The sequence below is a fragment of the Falco cherrug genome, chromosome 2 (genome assembly GCF_023634085.1).
Source record: "Falco cherrug isolate bFalChe1 chromosome 2, bFalChe1.pri, whole genome shotgun sequence".
Classification (NCBI taxonomy): Eukaryota; Metazoa; Chordata; class Aves; order Falconiformes; family Falconidae; genus Falco; species Falco cherrug.
In genome coordinates, this window is record NC_073698.1 from 110887136 (window position 1) to 110902687 (window position 15552).

Genomic DNA, 15552 nt, shown 5'->3' on the forward strand with positions numbered 1-15552 from the left:
ATCTACCTTCTTACAGTTTAAGAAGGTTGCCCCTTCTCCAGCCACCACAGGCGTTGGTAAAATGTCTGTCTTCCTTAAAAGCCCCCTTTAAGTTCTGAAGGGCCATGGTAAGGTCTCCCCCGAGCCTCCTCTTCTCAAGGCTAAACAATCCCAACTCTTTCAGCCTTTCTTCACAGGAGAGGTAGTCTAGCCCTCTGATCATCTTTGTAGCCCTCTTCTGGGCCCAATCCAATATGTTCACATCTGTCTTGTGCTGAGGGCCCCAGAACTGCATGCAGTACTCCAGGCAGGGCCTTGTGAGAGCAGAGTAGGTGGGTGGAATCATCTCCCTCAACCTACTGGCCATGCTTCCTTTTATGCAACCTGGGGTGTCACTGGCTTTCTGGGCTGCAAGCACACATTGCCAGTTCATGTCTAATTTTTCACCCACCAGTACTGTCCCCAAGTCCTTATCCACCCACAGAGATGCCACAGTGAAAAAAGCCTAAAAATCTGGATTAATATGCAATAAAACCACTCAAACCAGAAGACAAGGGGAGAAAAATCACTGAATTTTATTTTTCTCCACTGTTTGGCTGACTGATTACTCAGATTCACCAGTTCTAAGAACATAGAAAGTATGTAGGCAATTCAACATCGAGCTAAATTTCAACAATTTCACCTATCTTTGTTGTCTGCAAGACCAACTGTATGTTTAGCAATTTGAAAACTAATGCTATTCATTTCCTTAAACACCAGCTTTAAGTACTTGTTTCTGAAAGTCTAAGCTTAAACCATTTCAAACGAAATAAATTTAAAAAGAAACTCATCAATTCTAAATTACATAATTCAGAATAAGAAGTGGTTTTGGCTTGTAGCTGCAACTACTTTTAGATCTGCAAAAATAGTCATTATTTTAGACAACCTTGGTACATGAAGCAATGAAGTATTTGTAAAAATGTCCTTGGCGTGAACATTTCTACTTGTTATTTATTATTCTAATTATTTACCATTCTGACTAATGTGGTGTCATCATAAATGAAACAAAAACTTAATTGTTTTTCCCTTTTTTTTTTTTTTTCCTTCATGAGAGAAAGGAGGGGAGGGAAGGGAAGGGAAGCCAAGGGGGAATTTAGCACTGTCTCCACTTGCTTGCAAAATGTCAGGGTATGGAAATGTAACACTGACCAAAACAAATGTCCCAACTGAATAGTCCTCATAGGCATAATTTTATTTCCAATTATAGCCTAATAATAAATGGATTCTTTCCTCAAAACACACAAATTTCTTGGTGACTTTTATATTTCTTTTTAGTTTTTTTATTATTATTTTCTTTATATTTCTTTTATACTTAGGTATACTACTGCTACTAAGCCTGTGCTAAAATGTGTTCTAAAACCTCACCCCCAAATTAAAGGCATGCTACAGTGTTAATAAAACGTTACTGAATAACAGAAGGGGGGAAAAGCTGATCACTGTAAAGCACTGAAGAAAATGGTAAATGATAATGTCAATCTCTGAAGCTTTGTGGGTTGAAAATACAAGCCCCAGTGTCTAGCTGTGCAGGACGCGCATTGTGACAGGGTGAAAGGAATACGGCTTTACTCAACATCACGAAGTGACAAATTCTACGGTGCTTACATAAATCCCTCCAGCCAAGAAGGGGTTCTCTAATGTGCTTATTTAATTGGGAAAATGACAACAGTCATTACTTTACTTTCATTACATATATTAAAGGAAAAGATAATAAAGACAGAATAAGAATAAAGAAAGCCAAGGGCATTCCCCCTTTCATGGTGGAGCCCTCTGATATATACACTCTCTTCAACAGCCTTCCACAATGCCTAAATATCTTATATATACAACCCCCCCACACTTCCACTTAGTAGTTATCCAGAGAACTCCACTCTCAACTCTTTGTTTGAACAGATGAGACTGTCTCAACCAGAATAACTTTTCTCCTACAGAAGACAAGCAGTAGAGCACATAGCAGTGACTTCTTATATGTATGTACATTTTCATTCTTGTGTTTATTTGTTCATATGTATCTATACCTATAACTACATTTGACAGGACTTGCTGCATAATAATTAGATTGAAGAAATCAAGAAGTCTACAGAGTATTACTTGTACACTTTCCTCACTCCCAACCAAACTCATTAATTGTAGTAGAATAACTTAAAAAACCCTTCTGTGTCAACTATCTGAACTTGTAAAAATCACTTCTACAACTATGAATTTCTTTTGTTTCTAAGTAATTTTATACCAATATTTAAAAGATTTTAAGGAACTGTCCCACAGATATATAAAAATATTGGGTAAAGAATTAGCCTCCTTATCATAGAGGAGATACAGGGAAGAACCAGGACAAATAGATGTCTGATTGCAAATCTCATGGCGAACCAGAGAATTCTAGGAAGCTACCTTTTTACAAGGAACTGCCTAAATCAAATGCACAGGAAAAAAGGTAGCCAAGCAAGTTTAGTGGAATATGCTTTTTTTTTTTTTGGAGAAAAAAAAAAAAGTTGAACTCTTTTTCCAAACCTGGTTTACAACAATTTGCTCTGTTCCCAGGGATAAAGCTTTTCATACAACATTTTCCTTATTCATTAGGACATATTTGACATGATACACTATTTCAGTTCTTCAGAATTGCAATATAACCATATCAGCCAGAACAGAACCTAAAAGAAAAATCAGCAAAAGCTACTCTCAGTCCATTCATTACTATTGCAATGTGATCACAGCTGAACCAGTTAATGTAGCTTCATTAAAATTTCACCAATAATTTTGTATGTATGAAGTCTAATAAAATTTATCTCAGTAACACATTAGTTCCAAAATCAAAGTCATTTTGGCATTTAAATAATCCTAAAGAGAACATCCATGTAAAGTGGAATGAGTCCATATAAATCCTCCTTCAATTTGTGCACAGAATCACCAACATAGTCCCATCCAAAACTGATCTCTGCCAGTGGCTACAGCTAGGAAGCAATTTGGTAGTACAGAGCAGCGGTACCACCTGAAGTGGCAGGCTGCCCAGCTCTGTTGGATACGTTGACACCCATTTTCCATTTCAATCAACTTCTAGGGATGGGAACTCAGTCTTTATGCTAGTCCATGAAATGGCACTCCTCACACAAACATGGCAGCCCTTTCAGAACTGAAAGTAATATAACAGATTGACACAGTTATTTGCAGATCATTTCTGATCTGTTGGCCATAAATGCACTACTGACTTTCAGAAATGCATACAACATTTTGATAGTTGTTTTCTACTTTGTAGATGTAGTAGTTGTTTTATCCCGTTATCAACTTTCTCCAATGAGCTTTTAAAAATGGACTTCAAGTGGATCTGTACGTTATACAACATATATACATTAGAATTATAAACAAAAAAGAAAGGCAAGTAAAGAAAGGACAATAGTCCTAATGATCCCATCTTCTTTCCCTGCCATGAGCAGTATTATGCTTAATCTTCCTCCAGCCTAGAACTTCTTTGGATGAAACCCTACTATAAGAAAGTCAACATTCTCCATTTCATTTGGAGATTTTCTTTACGACCTGTCCCTCATCTCAAATTTATACAACCATCACCATTTTTCCCAGACAATCTTCCATTCACGACAGATACGCTCACGTAACCTGCTGCAGCAATCACCCAAGAATGCTGTAAAAGCTGTCAATTTACATGTGGACTACTAAATGCAAGATCATTATTGCATTTAGACTGATGAAGAATGATTCTCGGCAGTGTGTTGAATCTTGTCTAATTTTAGATCTTTATTGAAATATCATAATCAACCTCAAGAAAGAGTGACTGAGTCTATTCAAGATATGATTGAATTTAATTGGCTATAAGCGGTGACCTCTATATTGCAAAATACACTACCTGACAAAATTTAGAACAATTGACTGCAATTTCTCAGTATGCCTTTTCTTCACTTATCAATATATTGCTTCATTACTATACCACTTTTTGTGCAGCTAAATTTCAGAACCTGCACACAAAGCTCTGGTTTCTATGTTATAGGTTAACATGAGGCACTTCAAAGAAAATTACATATATTCTTAAGTGAAGCTCTGTTTCAGAGCATCTGTGGATTTAAAGCCTCCCAGAATGTGATCTCAATCTAAGCACAGCGTAGTAAAACAATTAAGCTTCTAGATGAATGTTTAATTAAAAATATAAAGCAATTCTACAACAGGTCTAGACTGCATATACCATAAATCATAAGCTCATGGATAGTACTTTTTTTGTGCTATTATTTTAGTTGTTCTGATTATATTTGCAGTAAGTTCCGATGTATCATCCCTTCTGTCAATGCTTCGGTATTCATTCCCTTCAAGAAAGGCAATTTATTAACTGCAATGTCCCCATACTTGAAAGTACTTATTTGTTAACGTACACAATGATTACTAATAAAAGGAAATACAAACAAACAAAGATTTTGAAATACATGTAAAGTCTTAAGGTTTAAGTTTTATAAAATACTTTTGTGCCTTTACAGTCACCCTCTAAAGCCAGTCTGTTAGAAGCAGAATGATAGGAACATATGCAGGCAGGTTTTTAAAAGTCAGTCTGTAATCAAAATAATTACATTTATGAACTCTGGGGGGAAAAAAAAAAATATTTCACTCACTATTACACCACAAGCAGTGCTTCCTTAAAAAAGTCATTAAAAAACAATCTTTGCCAACCAAATCCAATTCCAATGCATTTATGGGGATCTCTAAATACAGAGCTTTCTTAAACTAATTTAGTGAAGGAAGACTGGCAGGAAATGAATTAAAATGAGCATAGCTGAAGGTTTTTTCATCATGAAACACAACTTGTATCCCTGTTCTTACTGTAATTACCCTAGAATCAATAATATACCAAAAAATCCATCACATGACTGATAATCTAGCTCATTGACAACTATCACGGCATTACCCTTAAACTAGTTGGAATTACAGCCAAGGTATCTCTCCAACGAATACATATCTGTGACAAACATGACATACCACTGGATGTCATTACTACTTCATAAATGCATCTGGAAGAACGTCATCTGTACCTGACTAAATCCTCAGAATCTGCAGAAAACACTTCAGTGACTACACTTACACTCCAGAAAGTCAGCTCTTTTGTGTGACACATTAATTCTTTTGTAACTTTCCGCTCGTATATTTCCCTCTCCCCTACCTCCCGACTGGGGGATCAACTGTGTCCCAGAAGTTGTATAGTTTAAACTTCTAAGGAAATTACTTAGTTGAGGGAAAGCTGCAAAAAAGTCTTTCGATGCAAGCTATGCAAAGAAAGGTAAAGTTACAAACAAAGACAGGTTTGTTAGTAGCTCAAAGATTCAAAGGGAAGAACACAGAAAGGTGCAAAACTGTAAAAGAAAATCATACGGAGCCTGAAGAGGATAACCCAGCACCATCAAGGAACTGTTACAAGTAGTAGCAGCCTCCTTTCTCCCATCTGACTGATGCCTGCCTGGCCAGCAGGGACTCTCCTGGTGTCTTATTGGAAGCTATGAGTGTACTAGCAGTTTTTATGTCATACCTATCCTTTGTGGGTGTTAACTAATAAGCAATAGTTCGCAGAAAATGCATGAATAAAGCAACTCTGAGATGGATGGTAAGAACACACATACCATGGTATCTGCATTTTGTAACTCATGTCGATATGCTGACTTCCCTTTAGTGCATTAGGCAAGGAACCATAATCTTTAACACCATTGTACTTCACAAAGCATCAATTATAATATTGTTTATTTTGTAATTATAAATAAATTTTATATTTTATATAGAAATGTATCACAAAAATAAATTATGTCAATTTAAAATGCTAAATGTGCAAGTGTTGTAGAGTAGCAGCATATCCATTTCTTCCTGAAAACCAACTGTCACAAACCATTGGTGATGCTCTCACATAAGGCAACAAGTTCTTACTTCCACAGATATTTAGGAGAGCTCATTTGACTGTAGGCTACTTAAAAAAAAAGTCTCTATTAGCTATGTTAAGAGAATTATGAGCCCATAAAGGTAGCCCTACTAACCAAGCACTAATCTAAGAGATGTATTTTACACCAGTGGCAGCCAAGGATTGGGGAAGTTGGCAATCAGAAGAAAGGTAAAGAACAGCTATTGAAGGAAAAAAATTAAACGCTGACCTTAACAGATGCTGCTAAAGATGTTAGAAGATCAACATGTCAAAAGATCAACATGTCTTTAAGGAGTCAGATCCTAAGATGAAGTAAATTGCTATCTATTGACATCAGCGTACCTTTTTCCCCCACAAAATACACCATGAAGTCCACGCAGGATTTAAGCACTGGGTGGCAGAAGAGGCCACTGTCTCAGCATTCAAACACGGGTGTGCAGTGCCATCTCAGATGCAAGAAAGCACCGGAGATAAGCAGAGAGGCTGGACCACAGGATCGGGAAGAGAAGCTTCAGGTGACCCGCACTGCTCTGGAGGGCCAAACTGGAGGACAGGCCACCTAAACCAGAACTAAACCACATGCTTTGGTACCTGACAGCTGCCCTATTTCTGCCGCACTGACAGCAGGGCTAAATGCAGTTTCAGAACTACACTAGTTTATAACCCACGTTAAGAAGAACTGAAAGAAAGAGTAGCAGCACACTGAGCCACGATCAGCTGCTCCACCAACAGTTCAGAAGACCAAGCTGGAGAAAACATCTGGTTAGGCAGCAGGGGACCAGCATGTCATCTATTGCCCTGATGTAAACTGGCTCGTGGGACACAGTGTTTATTCTCTGAACTCTTATCTACCTGGAGCATTTCAAAGCACATTTGGTATGGATGTCACTTGAGACTTCATAAAATCGAAGGAGAAAGAAAAGACTAAAGAAAAGAACAGATTTTTCCCATTACATGACTTAAGTAGATTTCATTTCCTCTACAGCGCTTACAAGCCTTAATTCCCAAAACAGAGAATATCGTCAACAAATACGAACAGCACCTGTATGTGGACAGGCCAAAGGATTCCCACTAGTTGTGATTTGGTGCCTTCACAGAAGAAGCAAAGCATGGACACATAAAATCCAGTCTAAAAAAAAAGCACTGAAAACAGGGCCTGAAAAAAGATGGCAGGGATGTCTGCTGGCGCCAGAACCTTCTGACTAACATCATCTCTTGCTGATTGTACTGATGCATTCTAGGACAGACTGTAATTAAAACCAGAATGTAATTCAACCTCTGACTTCTATACCCAATTCTTCTAGATTGAGCAAGAACTTAAAATTTTGGCAAAGTGCTCAGCTGAAAAGGGTCACAGTATTAAAAAAAAAAAAAAACCACCAAAAAAAAAACCCCACAAAAAAACACCACACAAAAAAACCCCATAAACCAAACACAAAACCTAGGGCATCACATGATCTCTGCCGAGTTTTACTTCTACCATTATTTCTAAAGGCTCACAGAAATGTACCAGTACGCATATTATCCCTTAGAATTGGATTTTAAAAGTGTAGAAACTAACAAAGTCTAATCAGAAAAGAGGAATACAGAGCCTTAAAAATCAAAACAGTACTCTCTAATCTCAATAAGCCTAGAAAGGCAGCATCACTTACACATTTTAATTACGTAGTGTTTGGAAAAAAAAAAAAAACAACCACACAAAGAAAAACCAAACCCACAACCAAAAACTTATCTTTGCTAGGTAATACCTTGTTGTCAATTCTTTTTAAGTTGTTTTGCCTGATTAGTATTTTAGACACATTGCTGTACAGAGAAATGAATTTAAATCAAAACAATCAACCAATCTACTTGTGATCCCACCTGGTCTCCTGGGTCTACAGCATCACTTCTAATGAACTCGGCAGCTGAATAATCTTCAAATATGATTTTAGGAAGGAGAAATTGTTATACTTACCTTGTGCTAAATTAATTACAAGCAGAATATTTATTAAAGATGGGACGGTGTTTACATGTATTTCGAGTGAGCTATCTTAAAAAGGATCACAACAGAGACAAGGCACTTAATTTGCCACAAAATTAATTAGACAGTGCCAGCTAGACTGCAGGTCCAGAGTTTCTGGCATCCCTTTTGCCTTACAGCATTTCCCTTTCATGAATTTACAGGCAGGAAAGCCACATTTTCAATAGGAACCAAGACAAAAGATATGAAAGTTTCAATCCTCACTCAGGCTTTGTGGTTTTGGTTTGGCTGCTGGGGGGGGGTGGGGGATGGGCATGGACAGAACCAGGAGGGGATGAAGATCAGTGAGAGGAAAACTGATCAAACAAACACATTTGAGGAAAAAAACCGCCCAGTTCCAGGTTTTAGAAAAAAACTGGGAAGACGTGCCAAAATTATGACAGTGGAAGTTTACTTGTGAATCCATTTTTGCTGGTTTTCTATAGCAGAATTCATAATACTTGTCTTGAAAAAAGTTAAACTGAAAATGTTCTTTTACTTAGCCAGTTATTTTTTACAATTAAGCCAGAATATTACCTTCAAATTCTCACTTTACTGCAACTGAGGTTTTATTCTCCTGTGACACCACCTTGAACAGCATCATTTAACCTGCTGTTTACAATTTACCAAAAAGTTGAGTGTTTGTACACTTGTATAAACACAGATTTTGAAAAAGAAAAATAAATAATGCTACTGCTCTTTAAGTCTTGTCTCAAAGTCCACAATACAACATGTCTTCATCTTCTTAAATTGCACTGTGGTGCAAGACACAACATCCAGGTTGTCCTTTTAATAGTTTTGCTGATGGTTTTCTCGAAGCTACTCTCTACTTACATGAACAATATTAAAAAAACAGTATTTAAAACACACCATGGATATAGTCTTTTTTGTGTGTGGATATAGATCTTTCGCCACCTTCTGTTATGGCAAGTATTCACAGTCCCCTTCCCAAACAACTGAATAATCTTGCAAATGCCGGGAGACAAATTTACTTACATCTTGGCTTTCAAAGAAAATGTAAACAGACTAAACTGATAAAGCAATTGTTTCTTAATCTCTTTCATGGCAGAGAATTAGTTTCTCTCAATTCCTAAGTAAATCGAGCATTCTTTGTATTTGATGTTTAAGTACCTGTAGAATTAACAGTTCTTCCCACTACAGAAGGAACAGGATTTAGTACCAGCACTGTATGAGCTGAAGAGATTTGTCTCAGAAAGCAAACGTTTCTGTATACCATTCAGTAGATTGTGTTTGCTGTCATTTATTTTCAGCAAACTTTGGACATCTGCAAGCAACTTGAGAGTCTCTCATAGATTTTTATACTCCCCTCTTTCAGACTAGAGCTGCTCACTTGCTGGTATGAAATTTAGCAGGCACACCAATAAAGCCTAAATGGAAAAATAAGGAACATTTTAAATGAAACATCTGTTCTGATTCTTTCCCAATTTTGTTTGGGTCCTGTACCCACAAATAAGATGGAAAAAAAATTCAAAACATTTTTTAATCAGTTCTGAGCAACTTAAAATAAACATGGTTTTTATATCCTTTAAATCTTAAAATCTGGCTATAAACACACATAGAATATTTAGTGTTTCAGATATTAGGACTAAAGAAGCCCTAAATGACCAAAACCAGTTCACTGCATAGCCTCCTGTGCTTGAAAGGGAAGAGGCATTTCCCCAGAAGTTTAGAAAAGGAAATCCAAACACATTGCATTTCACTAGAGGTCAGGGCACAAGCAACAACGCACAAGAGAGCCTCAGTGTTCCAGAGCATATTTTTTTTTTTTTTTTTTTTTTTTACTCAGTTTAGAGCATAGATTCAATTTCTCTGGTCTCTGTTATTTCCTAATCTCTTCTTTCCTCTTCACAGCTCTTTCCACTCCTCCTTTCCAGTGTTCAGTCTGGCATCTATTCCAATCAAATAGGATGAAAAGTAACTGCAGCAGTGTCCCTCCCAAAAAGTACAGGCACATTCCACAGACTGAATGGACCCATGTAGAAAATGCTTCAGTTCTGAATAAAAGCTTAACATTGCTAAGTGGTATCTAGAAAGCAGCTTCTTGTTTCTTTCGTTTACAGATTCTTCCAAAACACTCAATACCAGCATCACTTTCTTTTCCAATAGGAAGAAGCTGCCTCTGCTTGGAACAGAGAAAGGTCCATAATTGCATTCAATTTACTTTCTCACGGGAGAAGTCGGTACCACACACTTGTTGATCATACATAAGGATAAAATGAAATAAAGTGCAAAATAACATTGTATTGACATTAAATCTTTGAGATTATCTGAAATAGTGTTTGGGTATTGGTTTAAAGATCAACAGGAAGAAACTCAAACAGGAAATTATTATTAGACATACTATTTTTATAATAATTAATCACAATTCAAAAAGGCCCCCTGAATTAATCAGTTAAATTTTCCCAAATAATAATAAACAGCTCATCCTATTAAGTAACATAGTGTGTAAGTCACTTATTACACTTACCACTTGGTTTAATTGAAATTGTGAGGTACTGTGCAAGAGTTTCCATTAAACACTTCACCTATGCTATGTAACATTACCTCTGAGACAGTGACCACCTTAAACAGTTACAACCCCTATAAATCATGAAACTGTCAGCTCAAGAGTATAGCCTAATGAGTACAAGAAGAAAAATCTTTTTTGGCAACAAACTGAACATACATCATTGTGAACCAAGGTTTAAGGACATCTGCAACATAAGCATATCCAGTTAATGGCAATTCAATGCAAGTGAGGGAAAAAACCAAGGGAAAATACAGTAAACTGAACTTGCAACACACAAAACCTAACAGGTAACAACAGACCAGAACTCTACAGTTGCTGAGTGACAAGCCACCGAAGGGACCACTCAAGCGTGACCCTGAAACGGTTAAAACTGAACTTTAATTGATAAGACAGGCAAAAAAAGGTTATCATACATCTCAAGGAGCAGGGGAAAGGCAAATTTATCACAATAATAAGAGCTGAGCGACACTGTATAGAATTGCTTAAAAAGTGGTTTAAGGAGATTGTGGGGTTGCACAAAAGCTTTGTGTGATGCTTAGGGGAAGAGTCAAAGATAAGGAAAGGAAGGAATCAAGGTGGTTCAAGGAACGAACAAACATGGGAAAACTGGGAGAGACTGAAATTAACTGGCTGCCTGTGTCTGTTTTTTCATTTAAGCTACTGAAATATTTAGCATACAAGATAAACCCCCGTCCATGTTTCAGCTGCAGGGTGAGCGAGCAAGTGGCTGTGTGGTTTGGTTGCCAGCCGGGGTTAAACCACGACACCCCCTCACCTCCAATACCTCAGAGAATACAGTGTAAATAATATTAAACGTTAATCATCAACTAGCACTAACATGTGTTTTGATGCACTATATTTACACTAGTTAATTAAATGCACCCAGGCTGGGTCCCTAGAACTGCCTACTGCAAATGACCCATGTATTATCTCTATTGATCAGCCTCTGGAAGCTCTTTGGAACATTTTTTTGTTCCAAAAAGTTTTTGCTACATTTCAATAATCTGACAGTTTGACAACACATTTCCAAAGCTTACAAGTTTTCTTCTGCTTTTCTTACTCTCTTATTTATTTTTCTATATAAAAATATATATAATCTATAAATATATAATATGAAAATACAAATCTATTTTTATAGTCAAGTATATAAATATACACCTATAGAATAAATATTTCAATAGGTATCTATAAATAAAAATACTGAAATCTATTTTAAAAAAAAGTAACTACATAATATGATTATATAATACATACAGCGCACATGGTATATAATACATATATATGTAGCCATAGATGACGGAAGAATAACAAAACCTAAATACTCTTATTTAGTGTTAGATTTTAAGTGTTCAGCAAAGTAAAAGATTTTGACTCAGCATATTGGAACTGTTGAACAACCCAAATGACTTTTCCAGTTTGGTGAATACTGTAGTTTTAATAGAACTGCTAAGAAATAATAACCACTAACACAACTGAAGCGACATTTTGTACTTACTTTGCATAGTCAAAGAGCCTGCTGTCCCAGAGCTGATGAGTTCCTTTAGGACCAGAATGGAAGAAACAAGAATCTGTACCATCAAATTTGTTGAGACCGTCTTCAGAGTTTTTTGATGCATGGCTGTGCACAACGTCCAGCAGGACAGTGATGCCCATTGAGTGAGCAACGTCAATCATTTCTTTCAGGTCGTCTGGAGTTCCATAACGGCTATCGGTATGAAAATGTAATGTGTTATGAATGGTGCAATCTGAACTTAAGCTGACAGTACTAAACATTACTCATAAAAACTACATCAAAGTCAGCAGTTCTTCATCACCTAGTTTCCAGTTGTATACAGGTTATTTTTTCAGCCTCTTATGTAGTAGGTATTGATTAAAAACTGACAATTGAAACAATTTTTTGAATACAAAAATTACATGACGTATGCGTGCAATGTTCTGCGGGAAGTTTCAAAGTTTTATTCTTCCCTTTTTATCTGTTAATACATCAAATTCAGCATAAAAGATAACTGATACAACTTAAAGCTTTTATTTAAAATTGAACACTTCCTCTTCAATATATTTACATTACTGAAATGAACTAATCCATAGTGATTACAAAAGTAAATGTACACTCATGAAAGTCCCCAAAATATACCATCTGCTGTTGTCCTGCTTAGTTATTTGTTTTATGTACTATATTATTTCACAACTTGTTTATAACTAAGGATTTTTATCTCCTATATCTGGCACACCTTTCTTTCAAATAAGAAAGGAAATTTTAACTGGCTATCTAAATGGATCCTGGTTGTCACTTGAGTTGCAATAAGATATTAAAAAAAGAAAAAAAGAAAACAAACAAACCAGAAATACTCACCACAAACACACAACATTGAGGTTTATCATAATTTTCTTAACAATTACCTGAATAAATTTTCCACCTATTTTCACCCTAGGCCTCAAAGTACAGTCATTTACAAGTGTGGGGAAAAAGTTCCCGCACAACACAGAGCCATGATTTTAATCAAGTGTATTATGAACAAGTAGCGTACGGTTCTGTTTATCATGTTTGTTACTGCCAAGAATTCCACAACACAAAACCCATGCACGCATTGACTGCTGAAGGTAGATTAGCTGGAATATGCTATGACAGCTGAAGTTACTTATATCCTTTTTGTTTGTATCCTATAAGAAGTATTCCACAGAACAGCTGATCACTATGGCAAATTGATTTCAGATTTAAGAGGAAGCTACAGCAAATATCTAAGCCATTACTTTTATCTTCCCATTAAACACTGGCAAACATACACATACAAGGATATTGATTTCAATGGATAAGAAGATAAAACAACAGAGAAAATGCTGAAGTACTTAAACCTACCTTGATGCTGCAAAGAAGCTTGTGACCTGATAACCAAAACTGGCATAGTATGCATGTTCCATAATAGCCATCAGCTGGACACAGTTATATCCTAGAAAAATAGAAGAAATTAAACAAACCAACCCATTCCCTTAAGGATAGTTAAAAGAGGCTTCAACACCTGTGATATATCCATTCCAGTATTCTCTCATTTTAGCTGCTTCTAACATTAATGATTAACAACTAAAGATCCAGTCTCTTTCAATACAGAATTCTATCTAATAGTTTACACTTACACGATTTTCCACAACAAATGGAATGGTCAATTTGTTACGTGATCTACATATAACTAGGTTTACTGGATCTCTCAGATTTAGAAAGCAGTAAGTGATAGGTAAAAATAATTTCAATTTAACTTCAGAATACTGACTATGCCAATCTGCACGTCCTGAACTTCCACTTCACTGACACTCGCAGTGAGGGGGTGTGGGGGTAGTCACTGGCTACAACGTACTATACCTTATACCCCATGGAAGCTTTTTTTTTTTTACCACTTCAAAAACACTTTTTCGCACTTTAATGATTACATTTCCCCTCTACAAGAGTCTTTCAGAAAAGAGAAAACACTGAAGTAATGTGGTTTTGGTTTGAGTTTAACAAAGGCAGTACAGCAGGGTCAGGGACACGCGTGTATCACCCAAGATAGTTCAGTACAATATTAAGGGAGAGAAACCTGAAGGCAAAACAATATACTAATGGTGAAGCCACAATACTTGCCACATATCTTAACTAAAGCTATCTTTATTAGCAGTAAGTACCCCAGATAGCTAGCAAGTGAGGACTATCAGCAAAAGATAACCTGCACCTGTGTTGAGTCTGTCAAGACTCTCACCACTACCTGCCACTTCCCTTTATTTGTTTAAGCAAAATCTTCACTTAACTATTTTCTTTAGACAAGACACCAGTTTCTTTTTTATTGTTCTTGGCTTTGTTTCTGAATTCTGCAGCTATAGAAGAGTTATTAGGAGATAGCTGGCATGAGCCCAGCAATTTGTCTTTCATTGCTGTTTTATAATATAGGCTCATTGCACTTATTTTTATTTACAGCTTTTTTTATATATAAACAGCAACATAGCATCAAATAAATCTCATTTGATTTGCTTGCTATCTATTTTGCTATTTTTCATGCACGTACTCCTACAAACTATTAAAATCTTAGCATTCTTAAATACTGATGTCTTTAAGCTTGTCCTAACAAGAAAGACATTCCAAAATCGAATCTAATGACCCTTAAATATACATTAAAAAAAAAAAGGCTTAATTCCCACAGTGCTTGCTTACTGTAAATAAGAACAAACATTATAATTTCTGTATACAGCAACTAAATTTGATATTGCTTTTATTTTGTAGTATATCAACCCTTTCATGACATTTCTCCTCCCCGAGGGAAAATCTGTAGGTAAAGCAGAAAGCTTTCATAATTCTGTTAAACATATTAACCTCCTGGAACAACTGAAATTCTTTGGCAGAAAGGAAGTCACAGGTACCTAATGTGGAATCCTAATTAACTTTTTCTTCAGGGCCTCCAGGCATGCAAACTCTTCTCATCTCACCTGCAAGCTCAACTTCATCCACAAAGCAAAAGCCACATTCTGTGACACACTTACTCAACAAGTAAACCTACAAGCCTACTATGGCCTCTTCAGACACTCTGATAAATAATTTTAAAACCAAACAACACAAGCACAGCCACTAAACTCAGAGGTCTCAGCTATGGATGTCACAATTATTTTACAGTGGAGTGTAACAAGCAGTTATTTACCAAGCAGTAAGGGCCAGCAAGTTCTAATATTGTCCATTACAGAAAAAATGCAAAGACACCACAGGAAAAAAATAACCAACAAACAGAAACTGAGGTGAACAGTTTTGCTGTGCTGCCCAAGATAATCATGCCAGCTGTTTCATACACCCCCTCCAATATAGTAGCAGTTCCTTTCCAAAAGAGCATTACTCTGCGTTTGAAGTTTCCATATTCTGATACTTCATAGCAACTGTTCGGGGTCAAAAAAGTTAGCATACTTATTCTGGCAAACAGAAAGGACAATCCTTTCTATCCAGATACTTGTCTTTCCTTCGAATCAAAATTTACATTAGTAGAACCAATTGAGAGCACAATATTTTCTGAAGACAAATCTCACAAAAACAGGTCCTTTTTTAAGTTAAAAGCAAACCATGCCAAAAGCAAACTGCCCCATAACATTTATCTAGGCTTTTGC

At 36.4% G+C, this 15552-nt stretch overlaps 1 protein-coding gene across 2 annotated transcripts in view; it reads right to left on the reverse strand.

Moving 5' to 3' along the window:
- The window catches only part of GBE1 (1,4-alpha-glucan branching enzyme 1), a 167290-nt gene that overhangs the window by 81167 nt on the left and 70571 nt on the right, over positions 1–15552 (reverse strand). For both annotated transcript variants that reach the window (XM_055701156.1, XM_055701155.1), the window contains exons 6-7: positions 13298–13388; positions 11936–12145 (exon numbers count right to left, since the gene is read on the reverse strand). In XM_055701156.1, the coding sequence (XP_055557131.1) occupies positions 11936–12145; positions 13298–13388 (301 nt within the window). The remainder of the gene's footprint in view (positions 1–11935; positions 12146–13297; positions 13389–15552) is intronic.